The following is a 19,784-nucleotide window of genomic DNA, read 5'->3' as shown; positions in this document are numbered from 1 at the left end:
GTGGATTTACTTTTAGATGTTTAGGGTCATTCTGCTGCATCACTCAACTTCTACTTAGCTTCAGCTGGCACACAGCAACCCTGACATTTTATTCTGTAGGATATCTTGATAAACTTGGGAATTAATTTTTCCCCTGATGATGGCAAGCAGTTCAGGCCCAGAGGCAGAAAAGCAGCCCCAAATCATGATGCTCCCTCCACCTTACTTCAGTGTTGGGATGATGTTATCATGTTGGTTTGCGGTGCCCTTTTTACGGCATACGTTATGTTGTGTGTTCTTCCCAAACAATTCAACCGTAGTTTCATCAGTCCACAAAACATTTTCCCAGTAGCGTTGTGGAGTATCAAGGTGATCTTTGGCTAACTTCAGAATCAGAATCAGAATGAGCTTTATTGCCAAGTATGCTTACACATACAAGGAATTTGTCTTGGTGACAGGAGCTTCCAGTGTACAACCATACAAAAACAATACAAAAACAGCAGCAAGACATAGATAATAAAAAAATAAAAATAATAATAAAAATTATACACATACATACGGACACACACATACATACATACACACATACACATGGGTAGTGCAAATCTAATACAATCTGTTATGTACAGTGCACATGTTTTTTTTTTGTTTGTTTTTTTCAGAGGAATGAAATGGCAGAAGAGGTTGGATGTGTTGGATGAATATAAGAAGACTAAACTGTGTATTGCACATAGTTATTGCTCATTGGGGCAATTTAACTGTTGATGAGATGGATAGCCTGAGTGAAAAAACTGTTCCTGTGCCTGACGGTTCTGGTGCTCAGAGCTCTGAAGCGTCGGCCAGAGGGCAACAGTTCAGAAAGGTAGTGGGCAGGGTGAGTGGGGTCCAGAGTGATTTTTCCAGCCTTTTTCCTCACTCTGGAAGTGTATAGTTCTTGAAGGGGGAGCAGGGGGCAACCAATAATCCTCTCAGCAGTCCGAACTGTCCTTTGTAGTCTTCTGATGTCTGATTTCGTAGCTGAACCAAACCAGACAGTTATTGAAGTGCAGAGGACAGACTCAGTGACTGCTGAGTAGAACTGTATCAGCAGCGCCTGTGGCAGGTTGAATTTCCTCAACTGGCGAAGGAAGTACAACCTCTTTTGGGCCTTTTTCACAATGGAGTCAATGTGGGTCTCCCACTTCAGGTCCTGTGAGATGGTAGTGCCCAGGAACCTGAATGACTCCACTGCTGCCACAGTGCTGTTTAGAATGGTGAGGGGGGTCAGTGTTGGGGTGTTCCTCCTAAAGTCCACAATCATCTCCACCGTTTTGAGCGTGTTCAGCTCAAGGTTGTTTTGACTGCACCAGACAGCCAGTTGTTCAACCTCCCTTCTGTATGCAGACACATCGTCATCTCGGATGAGGCCGATGACAGTGGTGTCATCTGCAAACTTCAGGAGCTTGACAGAGGGGTCCTTGGCGATGCAGTCATTGGTGTAGAGGGAGAAGAGTATTGGGGAGAGCACACATCCCTGGGGGGCACCAGTGCTGATTGTACAGGTGCTGGAAGTGAGTTTCCGCTGTCTCACAAGTTGCTGCCTGTCTGTCAGAAAGCTGGTAATCCATTGACAGATAGACAAGGGAACAGAGAGTTAGTGTAATTTATTCTGGAGTATAGCTGGGATGATAGTGTTGAAAGCCGAACTGAAGTCCACAAAAAGGATCCTTGCAAATGTCCCTGGTCTGTCCAGATGTTGCAGGATATGATGCAATCCCATGTTGACTGCATCATCCACAGACCTGTTTGCTCGATAAGCAAATTGAAGGGGATCTAGAAAGGGTCCAGTGATGTTCTTCAGGTGGGCCAGCACCAGTCTCTCAAATTATTTCATGACCACAGACGTCAGGGCGACAGGTCTGTAGTCATTAAGTCCTGTGATTTTTGGTTTCTTTGGGATGGAGATGATAGTGGAACGTTTGAAGCAGCATGGGACTTCACACTGCTCCAGTGATCTATTGAAGATCTGTGTGAAGTTGGGGGCCAGCTGGTTAGCACAGGATCTAAGACATGCAGGTGAAACGCCATCTGGGCCCTGTGCTTTCCTTATCCTTTGTTGTCGAAAGACGCGGCTCACATCATCTTCACAGATCTTAAGTACAGGTTGAGTAGCAGGAGGGGGGTTGCAGGAGGTGTTGGTGTTTGTGTGAAGTGAAGGTCAGAGTGGGTGTGGGGTGTGAGATTGGGCCTTTCAAATCTACAGTAGAACACATTCAGGTCGTCAGCCACTTGTTGGTCCACCACAGGGTTGGGGGCAGGAGTCCTGTAATTCGTAAGTTGTTTAATGCCACTCCACACTGATGCAGGGTCGTTAGATGAAAACTTGTTTTTCAGCTTCTCAGAGTATCTTCTTTTAGCCACTCTGATTCCCTTATTCAGTGTGTTTCTGGCCTGATTGTACAAGACTTTATCCCCAACTCTGTAAGCATCCTCTTTGGCCTGACGAAGCTGCCTGAGTTCCGCTGTAAACCATGGTTTGTCGTTGTTAAATTTTAAATAAGTCCTTGTAGGAATGCACATATCCTCACAGAAACTGATATATGATGTAACAGTATCTGTGAGCTCGTCCAGGTCTGTGGCTGCAGCCTCAAAAACCGCTCTGAACAGCTGAAAGCCCTGCAGATGTAATGCGCTGTCCGGAATGGCTTCACTCAGCCAGGTTTCTGTGAAGCACAAGGCAGCAGAGTTTGAAAAGTCCTTGTTTGTGTGGGTGAGGAGATGTAGTTCGTCCGTTTTGTTAGGGAGAGAGCGGAGATTTGCTAGATGAATGCTCGGCAGCGTTGTACGAAAGCCGCGCCGACGGAGCCTGACCAGCGCGCCTGCTCGTCTCCCTCGCCTGCGTCTCATAGCATGTTTAAACATCACAGCCGCGCCTCCGACTAGAATGTCAAACAAAACGTCTGAATATTCAAAATCTGGGAAAATATTGACTGGTGTATGCTGTTGAATGTTCAGCAGTTCGTCTCTGGTAAAACTGATTGAAAAAAGATTACTAAACACAGGACAAACAAACAAAAATAACAAAACAGTAGAAGCGCTCCACACCGAGGCGGCCATCCACAGCGCCATCATGATGATACAATCATGTGTTGAAATGTGTTGAAATTCATTCATGGGCGCAGCAATGTTTTTGTTGGAAAGCAGTGACTTCCTTCATGGTGTCCTGCCTCTCGTAAATGAGATTTTATCTCAGTGAGCTTTTTATCCTGGTTAAATAATGGTTACTACTACTACATGGACACCATGCCTGTTTAATGTGTTCCATAGTGTAGACTCATGAACAGAGATGTTAAACAGTTCCATTGATTCCTTCAAGTCTTTAGTTGTCACTTTAAGGTTATTTTTTACCTCATTGGGCATTCTGTGGTGTGCCCCATTGAGTCATCTTGGCTGGATGGCCACTTGGGAGAGTAGCCACAGTACTAAATCATCTCCATTTATGGACAATTTGTCTAACTGTGGACAGATGAACATCTAAGCTCTTCAAGATAATTTTGTAACCCTTTCCAGCTTTATGCAAAGCAACAATTCTTGAACACAGGTCTTCTGAGATCACTTTTTCGCAAAAGCATGGTCCACGTCAGCAGATGCTTCTTGTGAATAGCAAACTCAAAATGTTTGAGTGCTTTTTAATAAGTCAAACCCACATGTCCCATCTCGTTTCAATAATTCTAGGGATTCACTTAGTTTTTCCACTGCACTGTTATGTTTAATGGTACGTGTTCAATAAAGACATGAAAGATGATAATTGTTTGTGTGTTGTTAACTTCAGCACATAGTGATTTGTCTAAACTTGTGACTTTAATGAAGATAAGATCACATTTTTGAGCAATTAATGCAGAAAACCAACTAATTCCAAAGGGTTCTTATACTTTTTCTTGTCACTGAAAATGCATGATAAAGCAAAAAAAAAAAAAAAAAAAAAAAAAAAAAAAAATGGTTTCTGCAAACCTCTAAATGTGTTTCAAATGATCCAATCACACAACATTTGGACCCCATTTACACCTGTGTTTAGTGCTGAAAATTTGTTATCAGATCAACTGTAAACACTGTCTTAGTGTAATGTTCACTGTCTATTTAGTCACATTGCAAATGACTTTATTTGCAGGAGAGAGGCAGTGATGCTGAAAATATTCCCTCCCCTCTCTTGATGATGCCCTTGTCGTGTGAGGAGAGGCAAGAACACACATACACAGTGATAATAAAAACCTTCCCTATTGCTCTATTTTCCCCTTTTTAAGTTTTATGGCTCTTCTTTTTTCACATTTTTCATTGTCTCATATTTATTACATTTGTTCTAACATCTTTTGTTTGCTTTATTCCCCTGATAGGAGTTTCATCTTGGAACATGGCATTTTTCTGGTGAGAAACTATGAGAAAATGAGAGAGAGACAGGCACTGCTCCTGAGGGAGGGAGTGAGAGAGCAGGAGAAAGAAAACAAGGAAGATGGAGGGAGCAGCCAAAGTCAGAAAGAAGTTCTTGGAAACAACATCAACACCAAGTCAGGTCCAGCATTGTGTAGATGTAACATGTGTCTGTTTGAGTGTGCATAATTTCTGTCAATATTGTCACATTGTTCTTAGCTCTTAACTCTATGAAGCCTGACATATGAAATTATAGTCAGAAAATTCTCATTTTTTTTCTGTTTTTTTGACATAGACAAAAAAAATATATATTTCATGCATCAGGCTTTAAAGGTCATTATCTTCCTGAGACCCAGCAATTCATTTTTGTAAAGGACTTTTGTTATTTAGATTTCTCTTAGTCCATACATGACATAGTAGTAAATCTTGTGTGTCTTAAGAGAACTCCATTGGCTTTTCAGAGATACCAAATATTTTGGAGTTTGGCCATGACAACTTCCTCTCCTCCTTGGTATATAGAAATGTATGACATTACATTTCAACACATCAAATATGAATAAATATATATATATTTTTTTCTTTTTTTATTATTTATAAAAAATAAAAAAGAATTATGCTTTTTATGGACCAAACACTATACTGACATTTAAAAAAGCAAAATTATTAAACTTTTTTTGCTGGGTCTCGAGGTTATAGTAAGATGGCATTGTAATATAAAACAATGAGATCTTTATTATGACAGAGTAGGCTGCATATCTAAACAAATATCTAAATATCAGTTCTTACTTTAAATATATTTTAGAATAATAATATGTAGGTATTTTCAAAGCTTTTTCTTTTTTTGTTTGTTTGTTTTTTTGTGTTCGGCATGAATAGAATGTGATGATGTTTGAGAGATACACCTCAAAGCCTGTTGTTTAATATTTGAAACACATTTTTCATTTCGATTTTTTCTATAAAATAATGTACAAAATTTTAACCAAGCACAAGTTGCTTCAATTCAGCAAATGTTAATTTTGAAATAGGGTACAATTGGGATAAAGGTATAAGTTAAGGAAAATGTGCCTTTTTTTTTTTTTTTTTTTTCACAAAGTATATCAAGATTGAAAAAAAAAAAATTGTTTTATAGAAAATTGATGGGGCAACATAATTTGTGTGAAAATAATAAAAAAATTGTTTTTTTTTCTTTTTTTAAAGGTGGTGAGGGAGCCTTTTAGCCCACACTTGGGGTAAAATGCCCACAGGGGGGTTAAAGAGAGATTGTGTAAATATAGAAACAATATTTATAGGGCAAAATACTTTTGAGACAGCAAGATGCTTTTTTGAGTAACAAATTAAGATAATACTTAATCAAAACAACCACTTCAGAAAAGGTTTAAACATTTTCTGTTAATTTCAGTCACATTTGGCATTTCAACTAAACAAATTAATCTCCATTTTGATTGGATGAGTCAGTGTGAGCCCACTTTGAACATTTTTCAAAACAAATTTGCCCCACTTAAGTTTTATGGGGGCCTTTAGCCCCTGCAACAGTGGGGCTTTTTACCCAAAATACTATCCTTTCACTTATTGAACAGTTATTCATGTTTTTTTTTGGGGGGGGTTATTCACCTTGATCAAAACAATTATAAGTTAATGTTACAGTATGTTTTAATAGTACAATGAACTCTCTTATCTCAAAAGATCAGGGAAAATGAGATTCCTCATGTTATGACCCCTTTAATATTATACATCCTAAGTGTGTGGCTAAAGTGAATTTGCTTGGCAGTAACATACCTAAGTGTACGTACCAGTGCATGATTCTAAAAGACACTAACTGTATATTAAGTGGGACAGTCTGTTTATAGTGCTTTGTATGACCTGAGGTGGTTTCTTTATGAAGAACATGGCATCAGCTACGTCTCTCCTCTTGTCCTCTCCTCTCCTCTCCTCTCCTCTCCTCTCCTCTCCTTCACGCTCAGCAGGCCATAGCTCTGGATCAGCTCCCAAAACCACCTCAATTCTATTTCCACTCAGCATTAGTCAAAAGGGCAGAGGAGGACATGTGGTTAACGGCTAGCGTGGTTGGCACGTACAGGCTACTGTGTCCTGTTGAGTTCATGGAAAAAAAATATTATTTAAGTGCATTCCGATTATTGCATTTCAGATACAGTTGAGAGAGTATGAGAGACTTAGATTTGAGTCCTTTACTGAAACCGGAGCATTGAATAAGGTGCAGTTAAAGGGATAGTTCACACAAAATTAAAAATTCTGTCATCAGTTACACACCCATGTTGTTCCATAACACAAAATGTGATGTTTGGCAGAATTTTAGTCTCAGTCACTTCCAAACATTTCCTTATATTGTTCCACAGAAGAAAAAAAGTAATGGGTGTTAGGAACAACATGAGGGTAAATGATGACAAAATTGTTATTTTGGGGTGAACTATCCCTTTAATGGCTGTGCATTTTTCATGTTTGACATGTATCATGTCAATGCAATACTTATCATGTAAATAGATGTGTGTTCTCAACATTACAGACCAGTGCCAGACTCAGTCGAGTCCACAGTCAGAGAACGGACTCAGTGGAGAGAGAGAAGAGGAGAAGAGAACTGTACAGAGCAGAAACCTCACGCAAACACTCCAGGAGATCTATGATGTCATTATCAGTTACAAGGGTACATCTGTTGAGTTTATTAATGGTGACATGGTGCAAAAGGCTGTGGCGCAGTGTAACAATCAGCACAGCTGATCATAATTTCTATAATTTGTCTTGTCAGGGTCATCTGGACAAACCCTGGCGGCTCCTCTGCTGAATCTGTGTTCCAGAAAAAGGTTTGTTTGTTTGTTTGTATATTTTTACACTGTCCTCTTCACTGTCTCGAGGTGATAGAGTGATTAGAGTTAAAGGCAGAGATTCTGCAGAGTGCTCTTAAAGGGATAGTTCACCGAAAATGAAAATGATCTTGCTATGCTTTTTAACTCACCCTTGTGTTATTCCAAACCCGTATGACTATATGACTTTCTTTCTTTGCGTGGAACACATGGGGAAATTTTTTTAATAATGTTGACAGCTCTTTTTTCCATACAATGAAAGTGAATGGGGACTGAGGCTGTAAGTCCCTAAAATTCTGCCTAAGATCTGCATACGTGTTCGGAACAACGTGAGGGTGAGTAAATTTTGACAACTTTTTCATTTCTGGGTGAACTATTCCTTTAATATTCCCAACATGCTGAAAAGAAAAGAAAAACAAAAAAACAAGATTTTATTTGCATGTGTTTTCTCTTTCAGGTCTGGCTCGGCTCCTGTAGATCTCCGTACATTGCAGAAGCAACTCATCTCGGGGGATTATGAGAGCCTGGACGCCTTTCACTCAGACATGCTGAAGGTGTTCCAATGCGCTGAGGTCAGTTTGATTAAGTAATCATGGACTCACACTGTTTGATGTTATTTAACACCAGCCAAGGGTTTGACTTCTGGGCTGTCTGGGTCGTATTTCACACTGACCAAGAAACATCAAAGTATTCAGTATATAGAATGGATTGAACATTAGAATGTTATGCTGAATAATTGATCAAATTAATTGAAATAAATTACATTATTTTGGCTGAGTAAATAATTGAATAGAATTTAAAAAATGTCAATATATTGTTTGAAATTTGTTCACATTAATGGATATAAGTCTATAACTGACCTACAGTCCCCGGCAATCCTTTATAGCTTTAGATAATGATATGTTCTCCCATTCTGTTTTTTAATTGTTGGTCTATGTAAACACACGTTAGACAGACACCTTTGGCCATTACGTAGTGTCTTTTTATTGCATCTCAGACCATGAGTGCCACTATTATAAGACACTGTGCCAGGTTAAAAACAGCGGAAGTTTTTAAAATTATACCTTGAGACCCATGCGTTCTGTCCCATTCCGTTATGCTCCGTCCAGCTGTTTGTGAACGTAAGGGCACGTCCTTTGTGAACGACTCCCTACTCTGTGCTGAGCTGCTGGTGCTGTGCTAACTAAGGATGTGCAAAAACGTGGCAATGATACTTCAAGCTTGAATTTCTCTGATGGTAGGACACGTTACAAAATTAACACAATACATTGATAGCACTAAATAGAGTAGCTTTGTTTAAGGGCACAATGGTGATGGTTTATGGCACACTTCTTGCAGGGATCAAACAAACAGCCTTTCAGTTACTAACCCTGAGGCTTAACCACTACACCTCACCATGCTCCCCAAAAAAAGCAAAGATGCTGATGTTTTGGCAAGCGCATGTAGATAGGACACAAAGCCAAACATCCACCTTGGCAATTCAATTCAATTGCATTGCATTGTTATATTATTAATTTTGTTGTTAAAGGGATAGTTCACACATACATTTAAATTCTGTCATCATTTACTTACCCTTATGTTGTCCCAAACTTGATTGACTTTCTTCAGAGGAACACAAAAGGAGAATTTGTGGCAGAATTTTAGCCCCAGACACCATTTACTTTCACTGTATGTAAAAAAGATGCATGAAATGAATGGTGACTGAGGGTAACATTCTTCATTACATCTCCTTTTGTGCTTCACGAAAAAAAGAAAGTCATATAGGGTTGAAAAAGCATGGGAGTGAGTGAGTGAGTGGTGACAGAATTGTCATTTTTGGGTGAACTATCCCTTCAATATCTCATATTCTTATTATGTTTTGTGTTTTATCAGAAATACTATGGCTGTGAGTCCTCAGTGGGGCATAATGTGAGGCAGCTGAGGGAAGTGTACCATAGTGCTCATCAGGAGGCCTTAACTAAGACTGGCAACTTCCTTTGAGAGGCAGAACACCACACCTGCATCCTCTGACAGGGCGTGGCTGTGACCAAACACAGAGGCATGTTGGGCCTTTCAGAGGGCAGATAATGCTCTTCAATACCAAAGACCTGCTGTATATTGCTCTCACAGATGCACTGCACAGGTAAAACTCTGCTTCAACATCCAAAATATGCACACAACCTCCACACACGGACTGATACTTCAGAAACAAATTCATTTTGAAAAACCAATTCTGTAGTGATTCATTGCAGACAACATGGCAGCGTCAGTGGAATCTTTCCCTCATACACTCAATGCTAACCAAAGCATATATCAGCATTTATTTTCAACCATGTAACACAAGCCAATAGTTTCCTTGTGTTGGAGTGGGCAGTCAGATCTAAGTGGGACACACTTCCCTGGCACAAACTACTTAATAATTTAAGGCCACTGCATGGATCAAAGCCTTTTATTTTTCCTCACTAAAAGTCATACAATATTTTCATTATGCTACTTGGTCATCTCATGCGGTTTTACTGATGTGATAGCAATCCGATAATGAAAAGAGCAAGTTTAAATGCCTTCCAACCTCAGGTGGTGGTTTGAGACTCATGCAAGATGTGACTTGGCCAAATGTAAATGCATTTGTTTTTTCAAGCCACATACAAAACTTTTCTCCTCCCAAACCCTGCAGTCCATAGATGAGCTAGCAATCATGAATGAGACACATGGAGAAAGTAACCGCAAAACTCAAACACTTATTGCCATAGGGGCAAAGAGAGTGTTCAAAAACCAAAAGTTTCTCAAACTTACAGAAACAAAATGATAAATGAAATCATAGCAACATTTTGCTGCCTGGAATTTGTGTAATCATGGAAGTGAACTACGCTATATTTGCGCATAGCGCATGAATAGTAGATTGGATTTATATCTGTTTTGAGGATCCACATTTATTTGTACAAGTGTAAATGGAATGTGCATACCCAATCGGATAGCAATCCAATCAATCAAGATGCACGAAGTGACTAAGTGTAAATAGGCCTTAAGAGTTCTTGAATTATTTTGAGTTTGTAAGTTTGTTAGGTGCTCTCTCTCTCTCGTACTATCTCTCTCTTGTTCTTGCTCCTCTGTAGGTTAAGACAGCACTCCTGGAAATGCCATTTGTAAGCATGGACTTGGTTGATGCTTGACTACTTCAGTAGTTGAAAACACCTTTTTTTTTTTTCTCTCAGGGAAATGTAAATCAAGTAAAGGGGCAGGAGACGTGATAAAAACAGATCAGAGACCCCAGATCCTTGTTTGTTAAACCTGAACAACATGAAATTCTTTCCATCTTTAAATGTTATAGACTGAATATGAACATGTTGAACGGGAAACGCAGGAAACCATGGAAACAAAGCTTAGAGCTGCTCTGGGTCAAAGATCATTGAACATGATCATTCAACACACTTGCATCAGCATTCCTTTTACAAGAAAATGGACTTCACTACTCAAATGAGGCTTCGCTAACTAAACAGTTTTAAACGGCGTTAACAGAATTGTGGTCTACTGCCTTTGTTGTGTTTTGCGTTTGGTGGGTTATAACTATTAAATAAGCAATAATGCATGAAAGGATTTCATAATACAGCCTTAATATAAGGAAATGTGTATGTTTATTTTAGTAATTTTAGAACAAAAATAATTTTGAATGGAATTAATACCAGTTTGTGCAAAGCTGTCTTGTGCTAGTGAAGTTTTGTAATACATTGATTTGAAGCAGTAATCTTTATAGTTTGAGATTCACAGAAACATTTTATACTGTTATATTGTATATTTTGTATATTGTAAATAATGAAGATTTAGCAGAATTATGTTTTAGTTATGGTTTAAGAAACTATATTTACAGTCGTAAATTGTTAATTAATTGTTAATCTGTCTTTTTTATGGATAGTTTTTAAGGTGCCTCAGTGAAAAGCATGCATACTTTTAAATGGGACATTCAAAGCTTGTAAAACTTGTAAGACTTTGTAGTCTTTTTGCATGATATGCTTTTTATTGCTTAATAGTGTGTAATAGCTGTGTATAAAACAGAATTTTATGGCTATGCTGAACTAAAAAAATTTTTTTGTTGGAAGCTCATTAAGCAGAGCATAAAGCAGAACAAATGAATGAAACCAACCACAAGTTAACTAAGTCTTAATAGATTTGATTGTTTATACATTATAATGCTCATAAGCCAAATTTGTATCGCTATAGCTTTGTCTATAAAACAACTAAATGTGTATCAGTGAACTTAAGTTAGATGCAGGGGCATAGATTCCAGGGGGATAGGGGGATCATCAAAACAAGCAAGTACAATTTCAGTGTCCAAGCCAAATGTAGGCATTTGGTTAGATGGATCTTATGAGTAATTGTGATTTAGATCAAATTTTGACTAGGTTTCAGAAGGTAAAGTGGCACCCCCTAGTGGTAATAATGTTAACACTAATATACCAATATACAGTATACCCTGGATATTTAATATAATTTATCAACCTCACTACAACAGTTCCATGTATTGAATGACTTGAATGTAATTTTAATTAGCTATGCTTTTAGTCTGACTGCTGCAAGCCTTTCCCATAATCTGCAATAGGCTTTTTGACTTAAAGAGACAATATGCAATATATACAAATAGCTTCAATATGCAAATAGCTTCAATGTAATATCAATATGTCAGTATGCCAGGTTACAGTAGGCCAGGGGTGTTTGTTGACTTTTTTCAGCACTGGGGCACAGGCCCCTAAAGAATTCATAAAGTGTCCCCATTTTTTTCTAGCTGGCATTTCTTTAATAAAAGCCATATGAACTAATATAATGAGGGGTTTTTATCTGTTTAGTATGACAGTGGCAGAAACACTAATAATAGACATGACAACAGTATGACTGCACTGACCTATCCCTGCTAGCTTTATATGCTCATGTGAGTATGCAACCACCTGTTGATTCCCTCAGTGTCAGACAGAAGGTTGAAGCTGACTTTTGTAATTTGAGATAACCATTTTTTTTGCTACAAGAACATGCACTTTTGGTAGAAATCAGTTAAACAGTAATTTAAAAACAGTGGTTGTCCTGAGTATAGATAGGGGGGAAGTTCATCTGTGCTGGGAATCACAAGGTCTCCTTTATTTAGAACATTAAGAGAAACGTGTTTGTCAAGTAAGGGCAGGGAAAGTTCCAAACACCTACCCTGAAAACACTCCTGCCACTGCACATGTGCTGGACATGTGTTGTCATTTGTCTCAAAGACAGAACATCAGCTGTTAGGACAAGACCTCATATCTAAACCATTTGTGCCAGTGAGTGTTTGGGACATATAGGGGACACAGTCTGTGTTGTTTCAGTGTGGATCCAGTCAACGAATGTCAAGATAAGACATAGCTGCACAAGCTATACGAGAAGAAGTTGTAATGGATTCTCGCCTGTCCAAACAGATCCAGTGCTCTGTGTGTTTGGGTGACTTTACAGATCCAGTGAGCTTGCTGTGTGACCACACATTCTGCAGACAGTGTATCAGCAATCACTCCCACAGCACCCGCCTGAGACTGTGCCCAGAATGCCGCCGGCCCTACACCATGTGGGACCTCCGATCCAACCGGGTCCTGCGGAATATGGTGGATGCAGTAAGGGAGCACTTGACCGAGCAACAAGCCCTGAAGGACATGAGTGCTTCTGGAGCAGACAGTGGAAGAGCTGTGAGAGTGTTCGAGGACCCAGAGAATCTGGTCTGCTTCGATCATAATGAAAGGCTCAAGCTGTTCTGCGAGACAGATCAGAAACTGGTGTGTCTTATCTGTAGGGATTGTGAGAAACATCAGGGACATAAGTTCAAACCTGTGGAGGAGGCAGCAGAGCCCAGAAAGGTCAGTGAAGCCTGCAGTGAAACATATCAAACTGCAAATAAATTCATATAGGCTTAATATTTGAAACTACTTTAGCAATTGCAGGTCATACCCAGGTCCGAAATCAGGAAGCTAAGCTTGGTTTCAATTTTGAATGTATCAAAATGCACATAGACACTGAAAAGAGATGTGATTACTTTATCATTATAAATGTGTGTCACTGTATTTACCAAATAATAGTGTTGATAAAAAAAAATTCAATTTCAATTTAAGATAATGCCTGAAACACATACAAATCTATCTCTTGTGTTATAGAATTTGTTATTAGAACCTCTGAGGTTCCTGTCAAAGGAGAATGAAGACCTGGAGGCTCTTATCAAGAAACAGACTAATGAGATTTCTAAAACTGAGGTGACCAAAATACAAAACTGAAACAGATCACACTGCCCATTTATCCAGTAACTTTTGAAATACTTATATTTCCTACTGACTAACAGGTGAAGTGTTTAAACCTCCTATCCCAGCTTTATATGGATAGACACATATACTGTAAGTAAACCATTTGTAGGTTGATTTCCCTAAAGAATGTAACCACTCTGTGGTGCTTTCGAAACATTGCTCTGTTTGTTTGAGCATCCCAACCAGTCTGACATAGCAACTTTGGCATGGCTGTTCTATGACTAATGGCAGAAAAGGGGAGTGTTCTGAGAAACTTGTCTTTATTTTTGCAATTCCTTTTGATGATACTATAGTGGCACAGAAATTACATGCTTCACCTTTAAAGGGAGAGTTCACCCAAAAATGAAAATTTTCATCATTTACTCACCCTCATGCCATCCCAGATGTGTATGACTTTCTTTCTTCTGCAGAACGTAAATGAAGATTTTTTGAAAAATATATCTGCTCTGTAGATTCATACAATGCAAGTGAATGGTGGCCAGAACTTTGAAGGTCCAAAAAGCACATAAAGGCAGCGTAAAAGTAATCCATAAGGTTCCAGTGGTTTAATCCATGTCTTCAGAAGCGAAATGATAAGTGTGGGTGAGAAACAGATAAATATTTAAGTCCTGTTTTACTATAAATTCTCCTCCCTGCCCAGTAGGTGGCCATATGCACAAAGAATGCGAATTTTTGAAAGTGGAAATTTATAGTAAAAAAGGACTTAAATGTTGATCTGTTTCTCACCCACACCTACCATATCACTTCAGAAGATATGGATGTAACCACCGGAGTCGTATGGATTACTTTTATGCTGCCTTCATATGCTTTTTGGACCTTCAAAGTTCTGGCCACCATTCACTTACATTGTATGGACCTACAGAGCTGAGATATTCTTCTAAAAACCTTCATTTGTGTTCAGCAGAAGAAAGAATGTCACACATCTGGGATGGCATGAGGGTGAGTAAATGATGAGAGAATTTTAATTTTTGGGTGAACTATTCCTTTAAGAAAGCAAGTACGTAAATGCGAATAGCTAATGACAATTTACCATCAAATCACACAGAACTGATCGTGGCAACAGGATAAAGGACTCCTTCACCTGCTGCACATTTTATTTACTTTACAAGATTTATTTTTTCCATAGGAGAGGTCTAGACAGCTCTCTGCTCAGGTCTCTGCTCAGTTTGTGGAGATGCACCAATTCCTCAGCAAAAAGGAGGAGGAAGTGAAGAAAATGTTGGAGAAAGAAGAGAAGGATATGGTGGAAAGGATGAAGAGAAACAGAACAGAAATAGAGGAGAAGCTGAATGATGAAAGAGAGAAGGAAGGAATTCTACATTCAGTTCTTGAGACTGATCAACCAGACGGGTTTCTGCAGGTTCAAACAAACATTTGGAAACAACATAATTTGTCCATTAATTCCTTATATAGATATATAGTATAAATATCTTCTTTAAATAGAGCAGAAAAAGGTAATCATCAGAAACAGAATATGTGCCCTGTCTTGTAAATAACATTGGGTTATTCACTGGGCTGCAGATCTCATAGTGAAAACTATTTAGCATTTTCTGACTCTTCCTCTCCTATAGTGGTGGACTGATAAAGGGCTGGAATTTCTCGAGGAGATGAAAGACAATGAAAGCTGCAGTGAAAATAATGAAAATGCTTCTCAAACAATACAGTGAGTACAGAAAGTCATAACCATATAATGCTCAAGGTAAACCTCACCTGCATAGCATATATCATCTGCATTGTAGGTTCAAATCGAAGGTTAAAGATTTGAATGTGACTCCTAATTCTCTGTTCCTTGGCCTTCATGAGACTCACTTGCAGTTTGTTGTGTGGAAAGAGATGCTGGGCTCGATCAAACCAGGTGAGGACATCAGTATTTATTTCATGTAGGCAACATAAAGTGTCTTCCCAAAAGATCACCTTTTTATGACTTGCACCACATATTGAAATGCATTAAATAAATACTTAATAAAACACTTTACAGTAAGGTTCTATTTTTAACATTTGTTAATGCATTATGTATCATAAACTAACAATGAACAAGATATTTTTACTGCATTATTAATCTTATTTAATGTTAATTTATAAAGATACTATTGTTTGTTTTTTGTTCATGTAAGTTCACAGTGTTGGACAAGTTATTTAAAAAGTAATCCACTACAAATTACTAATTACTTCTCTGCAATTGTTTGTTTTTTTCTATTCAACCTATTGTCTGTATTTCCTCCATTTTCATTGTCTTACACAAGTCAAACACTCATTTCTCCCTAACAATGACCCGTTATGGGGCACATGCCCTGTTACAGAAACGCAAACAGATGTACATATGAACATGCTTTAAATGTTTTTTACTTAATAATATTTTAGAAATATTTGTAACCAAAGTAAATTACTTAAAAGTAATAAACTTAAGTGAACATCAGTAACTGTAATTTACAATAATTATTGAAAATGTAATGTTCCCTACTTTTTTTTTTAAGTATTTAGATTACTGTAACTAATTACTTTGTAGACAGATTATTGTACACCCAGCACTGTTAGTACATAATGCATTAACTAATGTTAACGTATACAACTTTCAGTAACACTTTACAATAAGGTTCCATTTGTTAACATTAGTACAGTAAAAATGTATGTTGAAACTAACATTAACCAAGATTGTTAATGAAGTACCGTAAAAGTATTGTTCATTGTTAGTTCATTCATGTTAGCTAATGTAGTTAACTAATGTTAACGAATACAACCTTATTGTAAAGAGTTACCATATTAACATGTATTCTGAATATTAACATTATGTAAATTTATGGTATCAGAATTTCCTATAAAGGCAAAACACAAACTATGGCAAGACTGAAACTGAGAAAAATGACTTTTAAGGGATAGTTTATCCAAAAATGAAAATTATTTCGTCATTTACTCACCCTCATGCCGTCTCAGAGGTGTATGACTTTCTTTCTTCAGCAGAACACAAAAAAAATATTTTTGAAAAATATCTCAGCTCTGTAGGTTGATACAATGCAAGTGAATGGTGATTAGACCTTTGAAGCACCAAAAATCACATAAAGGCAGCATAAAAGTAATCCATAAGACTCCAGTGGTTAAATCCATATCTTCAGAAGCGATATAATAGGTGTGGGTAAGAAACAGATCAATATTGAAGTCCTAATTTTACTATAAATCTCCACTTTCACTTTAACATTCTGAAAGTGAAAGTGTAGATTTATAGTAAAAAGGACATCAGTATTGATCTGTTTCTTACCCAAAGTGACTGCATCGCTTCAGAAGACATATATTAAACCACTGGAGTTGTATGGATTACTTTTATGCTGCCTTTATGTGATTTTTGGTGCTTGAAAATTCTGGCCACCACTTGCTTTTTAAGGACCTACAGAGCTGAAAATTTCTACTAAAAATCTTTATTGTATTCAGCAGAAGAAAGAGTATATGGTGAGGGTGAGTAAATGATGAGAGATTTTTAATTTTTGGATTAACTATCCCTTTAAAGTTACTTGGTGTTTGTATGGATTTTGTAGTTACTGCAATTTTCACACTCTTTTCTCTGAATCTCAGCATAGATGAGCCAAATCTGTCTGTCACAAGACATATCATAGTCTGAGGTCAGACTGTGGTCATAATTAATTTTTAACTAAATGTAACGTTACTGTATTTTGCCTTTACATTGCAGATTTGTATGGTCAACTAGGTCACTCTAATTTTTCACTGTTTGTCCTTCTTAGTCCCTGATCGTAATGTTATATATGACTGTCACGACCCATACCTAAGGGTCTCCTCTGATGGACGCAGTGTCATTCGCACATCCAAAAAGGGGATTTTTTTGCACCATAAACTCTACAGGCCTCTGGCCAGGACCCACAAGACCTTCCAGTCGGGACAGCACTATTGGGAGGTGGATGTAGGAACAAAAGTAGACTGGAGTGTGGGCTTTGATGGTGGGTGTATCAGCAACTTAAACAAGGACATTGGACTGCACCTTAAGCATGACCAAGGCTACTACATCAAAGAGTATGAAACAGTGAAAGAAATAGATCTGACAGTGAAACCTCGAAGGATTGGGCTATACCTGGACTGCGACAGGTGTCAAGTGTGCTTCTATAATGCAGATGACATGACTCTACTGCACACCACCACATACACTTCCTCCATACCTTACACTCTTAGTCTCTCTCCAGGAGCTTATCTGGCAGAGAAGAATGCTGATCCATTAACAGTATGCTGGAATTGATCAGTCTGAAGGATTAAGCACTTAATTAAAGGAATATTCCGGGTTCAATACAAGTTAAGCTTAATCAACAGCATTTGTGGCATAATATTGATTACCACAAAAAAAAAATTTTTTTTTGACTTGTCCGTCCTTTTCTTTAAAAAAAAAAAAGCGAAAATCTGGGTTACAGTGAGGCATTTACAATAGAAGTCAATGGTGCCAATCCGTAAACTAAAATACTCAGTTTCAAAAAGTATAGATACAGGATGTAAACAATATGTGTTAACATGTTTTTTGTGTGATAAAATTGCTTACTAACCTTTACTGTGTAAAGTTATAGCCAATTTTACAACTTGTTGCCATGACGATGTAATGTCACCAAACCCTAAAATGACTGTAAAAATTACAATTTAATCAACTTTAATAATAAATGAGTTTTAACAGAAGAATTAAGTGCTTATAAAAAATTATAAGCTTCACATTTCTGCCTTTAAACCCTTTAAAAATTGGCCCCATTCACTTCCATTGTAAGTGCCTCACTATAACCTTGATTTTTCCTTTTTTTTAACAAAAAGGAGGGATGAGTCGAAATTATATTTTGTGGAAATCAATATTATCCCGGAATATTACTTTAACTTGACCTAATAACGAAGAGTAACTGATTCATTCATAGTGACTGAAGTGAGTTAAAAACTGATGTATACTTATCTTCTGGTTTCCTTGAAGGAGAATAAAATTCTGCAAGATGAGTCTCCATTAATCACTTTTTGGTGGTTTATTTTTCTCAACATTTGTGATGGATACCATGAAAACTCATGGCATCCTGATTACTGATTAACAAACATAATTACTGTATAAAGGACAACAGGAATGACCTTTTTTCTTCCTATTAGACAACATATTAGAAAACTCATTAGTTCACTTGTGTATTTTGGTTAATGAGATTTCAAAGTGACTGGGTGCTGTTATTATATATATATATATATATATATATATATATATATATATATATATATATATATATATATATATACAGGTGCATCTCAATAAATTAGAATGTCGTGGAAAAGTTCATTTATTTCAGTAATTCAACTCAAATTGTGAAACTCGTGTATTAAATAAATTCAATGCACACAGACTGAAGTAGTTTAAGTCTTTGGTTCTTTTAATTGTGATGATTTTGGCTCACATTTAACAAAAACCCACCAATTCACTATCTCAAAAAATTAGAATATGGTGACATGCCAATCAGCTAATCAACTCAAAACACCTGCAAAGGTTTCCTGAGCCTTCAAAATGGTCTCTCAGTTTGGTTCACTAGGCTACACAATCATGGGGAAGACTGCTGATCTGACAGTTGTCCAGAAGACAATCATTGACACCCTTCACAAGGAGGGTAAGCCACAAACATTCATTGCCAAAGAAGCTGGCTGTTCACAGAGTGCTGTATCCAAGCATGTTAACAGAAAGTTGAGTGGAAGGAAAAAGTGTGGAAGAAAAAGATGCACAACCAACCGAGAGAACCGCAGCCTTATGAGGATTGTCAAGCAAAATCGATTCAAGAATTTGGGTGAACTTCACAAGGAATGGACTGAGGCTGGGGTCAAGGCATCAAGAGCCACCACACACAGACATGTCAAGGAGTTTGGCTACAGTTGTCGTATTCCTCTTGTTAAGCCACTCCTGAACCACAGACAACGTCAGAGGCGTCTTACCTGGCTAAGGAGAAGAAGAACTGGACTGTTGCCCAGTGGTCCAAAGTCCTCTTTTCGGATGAGAGCAAGTTTTGTATTTCATTTGGAAACCAAGGTCCTAGAGTCTGGAGGAAGGGTGGAGAAGCTCATAGCCCAAGTTGCTTGAAGTCCAGTGTTAAGTTTCCACAGTCAGTGATGATTTGGGGTGCAATGTCATCTGCTGGTGTTGGTCCATTGTGTTTTTTGAAAACCAAAGTCACTGCACCCGTTTACCAAGAAATTTTGGAGCACTTCATGCTTCCTTCTGCTGACCAGCTTTTTAAAGATGCTGATGTCATTTTCCAGCAGGATTTGGCACCTGCCCACACTGCCAAAAGCACCAAAAGTTGGTTAAATG

At 37.9% G+C, this 19,784-nt stretch overlaps 2 protein-coding genes across 11 annotated transcripts in view; both read left to right on the top strand.

The window, feature by feature from the left end:
• Positions 1-11,421, top strand: part of LOC127453924 (histone-lysine N-methyltransferase ASH1L-like) — a 30,095-nt gene extending 18,674 nt beyond the window's left edge. For 2 of the 10 annotated variants that reach the window (XM_051720707.1, XM_051720708.1), the window contains exons 10-16: positions 4,127-4,194; positions 4,350-4,525; positions 6,905-7,042; positions 7,145-7,199; positions 7,657-7,771; positions 9,072-9,321; positions 10,292-11,421. In XM_051720707.1, the coding sequence (XP_051576667.1) occupies positions 4,127-4,194; positions 4,350-4,525; positions 6,905-7,042; positions 7,145-7,199; positions 7,657-7,771; positions 9,072-9,179 (660 nt within the window). In that variant the 3' untranslated portion in view covers positions 9,180-9,321; positions 10,292-11,421. Of the gene's footprint in view, positions 1-4,126; positions 4,195-4,349; positions 4,526-6,904; positions 7,043-7,144; positions 7,200-7,438; positions 7,535-7,656; positions 7,772-9,071; positions 9,322-10,291 lie in introns of those variants that run through there. The other 8 variants (XM_051720710.1, XM_051720715.1, XM_051720714.1 and 5 more) reach the window with 8 other exon arrangements.
• Positions 11,422-14,403: 2,982 nt separating this feature from the next.
• On the top strand, positions 14,404-18,676 carry trim109 (tripartite motif containing 109). Its single transcript, XM_051720723.1, has 4 exons — positions 14,404-14,837; positions 15,049-15,140; positions 15,217-15,332; positions 17,209-18,676. The coding sequence occupies exons 1-4, from the start codon at positions 14,652-14,654 to the stop codon at positions 17,712-17,714; spliced, it is 900 nt and encodes a 299-aa protein (XP_051576683.1). The 5' UTR covers positions 14,404-14,651; the 3' UTR covers positions 17,715-18,676.
• Positions 18,677-19,784: the final 1,108 nt, after the last annotated feature.

This window comes from Myxocyprinus asiaticus, chromosome 16 (genome assembly GCF_019703515.2).
Source record: "Myxocyprinus asiaticus isolate MX2 ecotype Aquarium Trade chromosome 16, UBuf_Myxa_2, whole genome shotgun sequence".
Classification (NCBI taxonomy): Eukaryota; Metazoa; Chordata; class Actinopteri; order Cypriniformes; family Catostomidae; genus Myxocyprinus; species Myxocyprinus asiaticus.
This window is presented reverse-complemented; position numbering and strand designations above follow the sequence as displayed.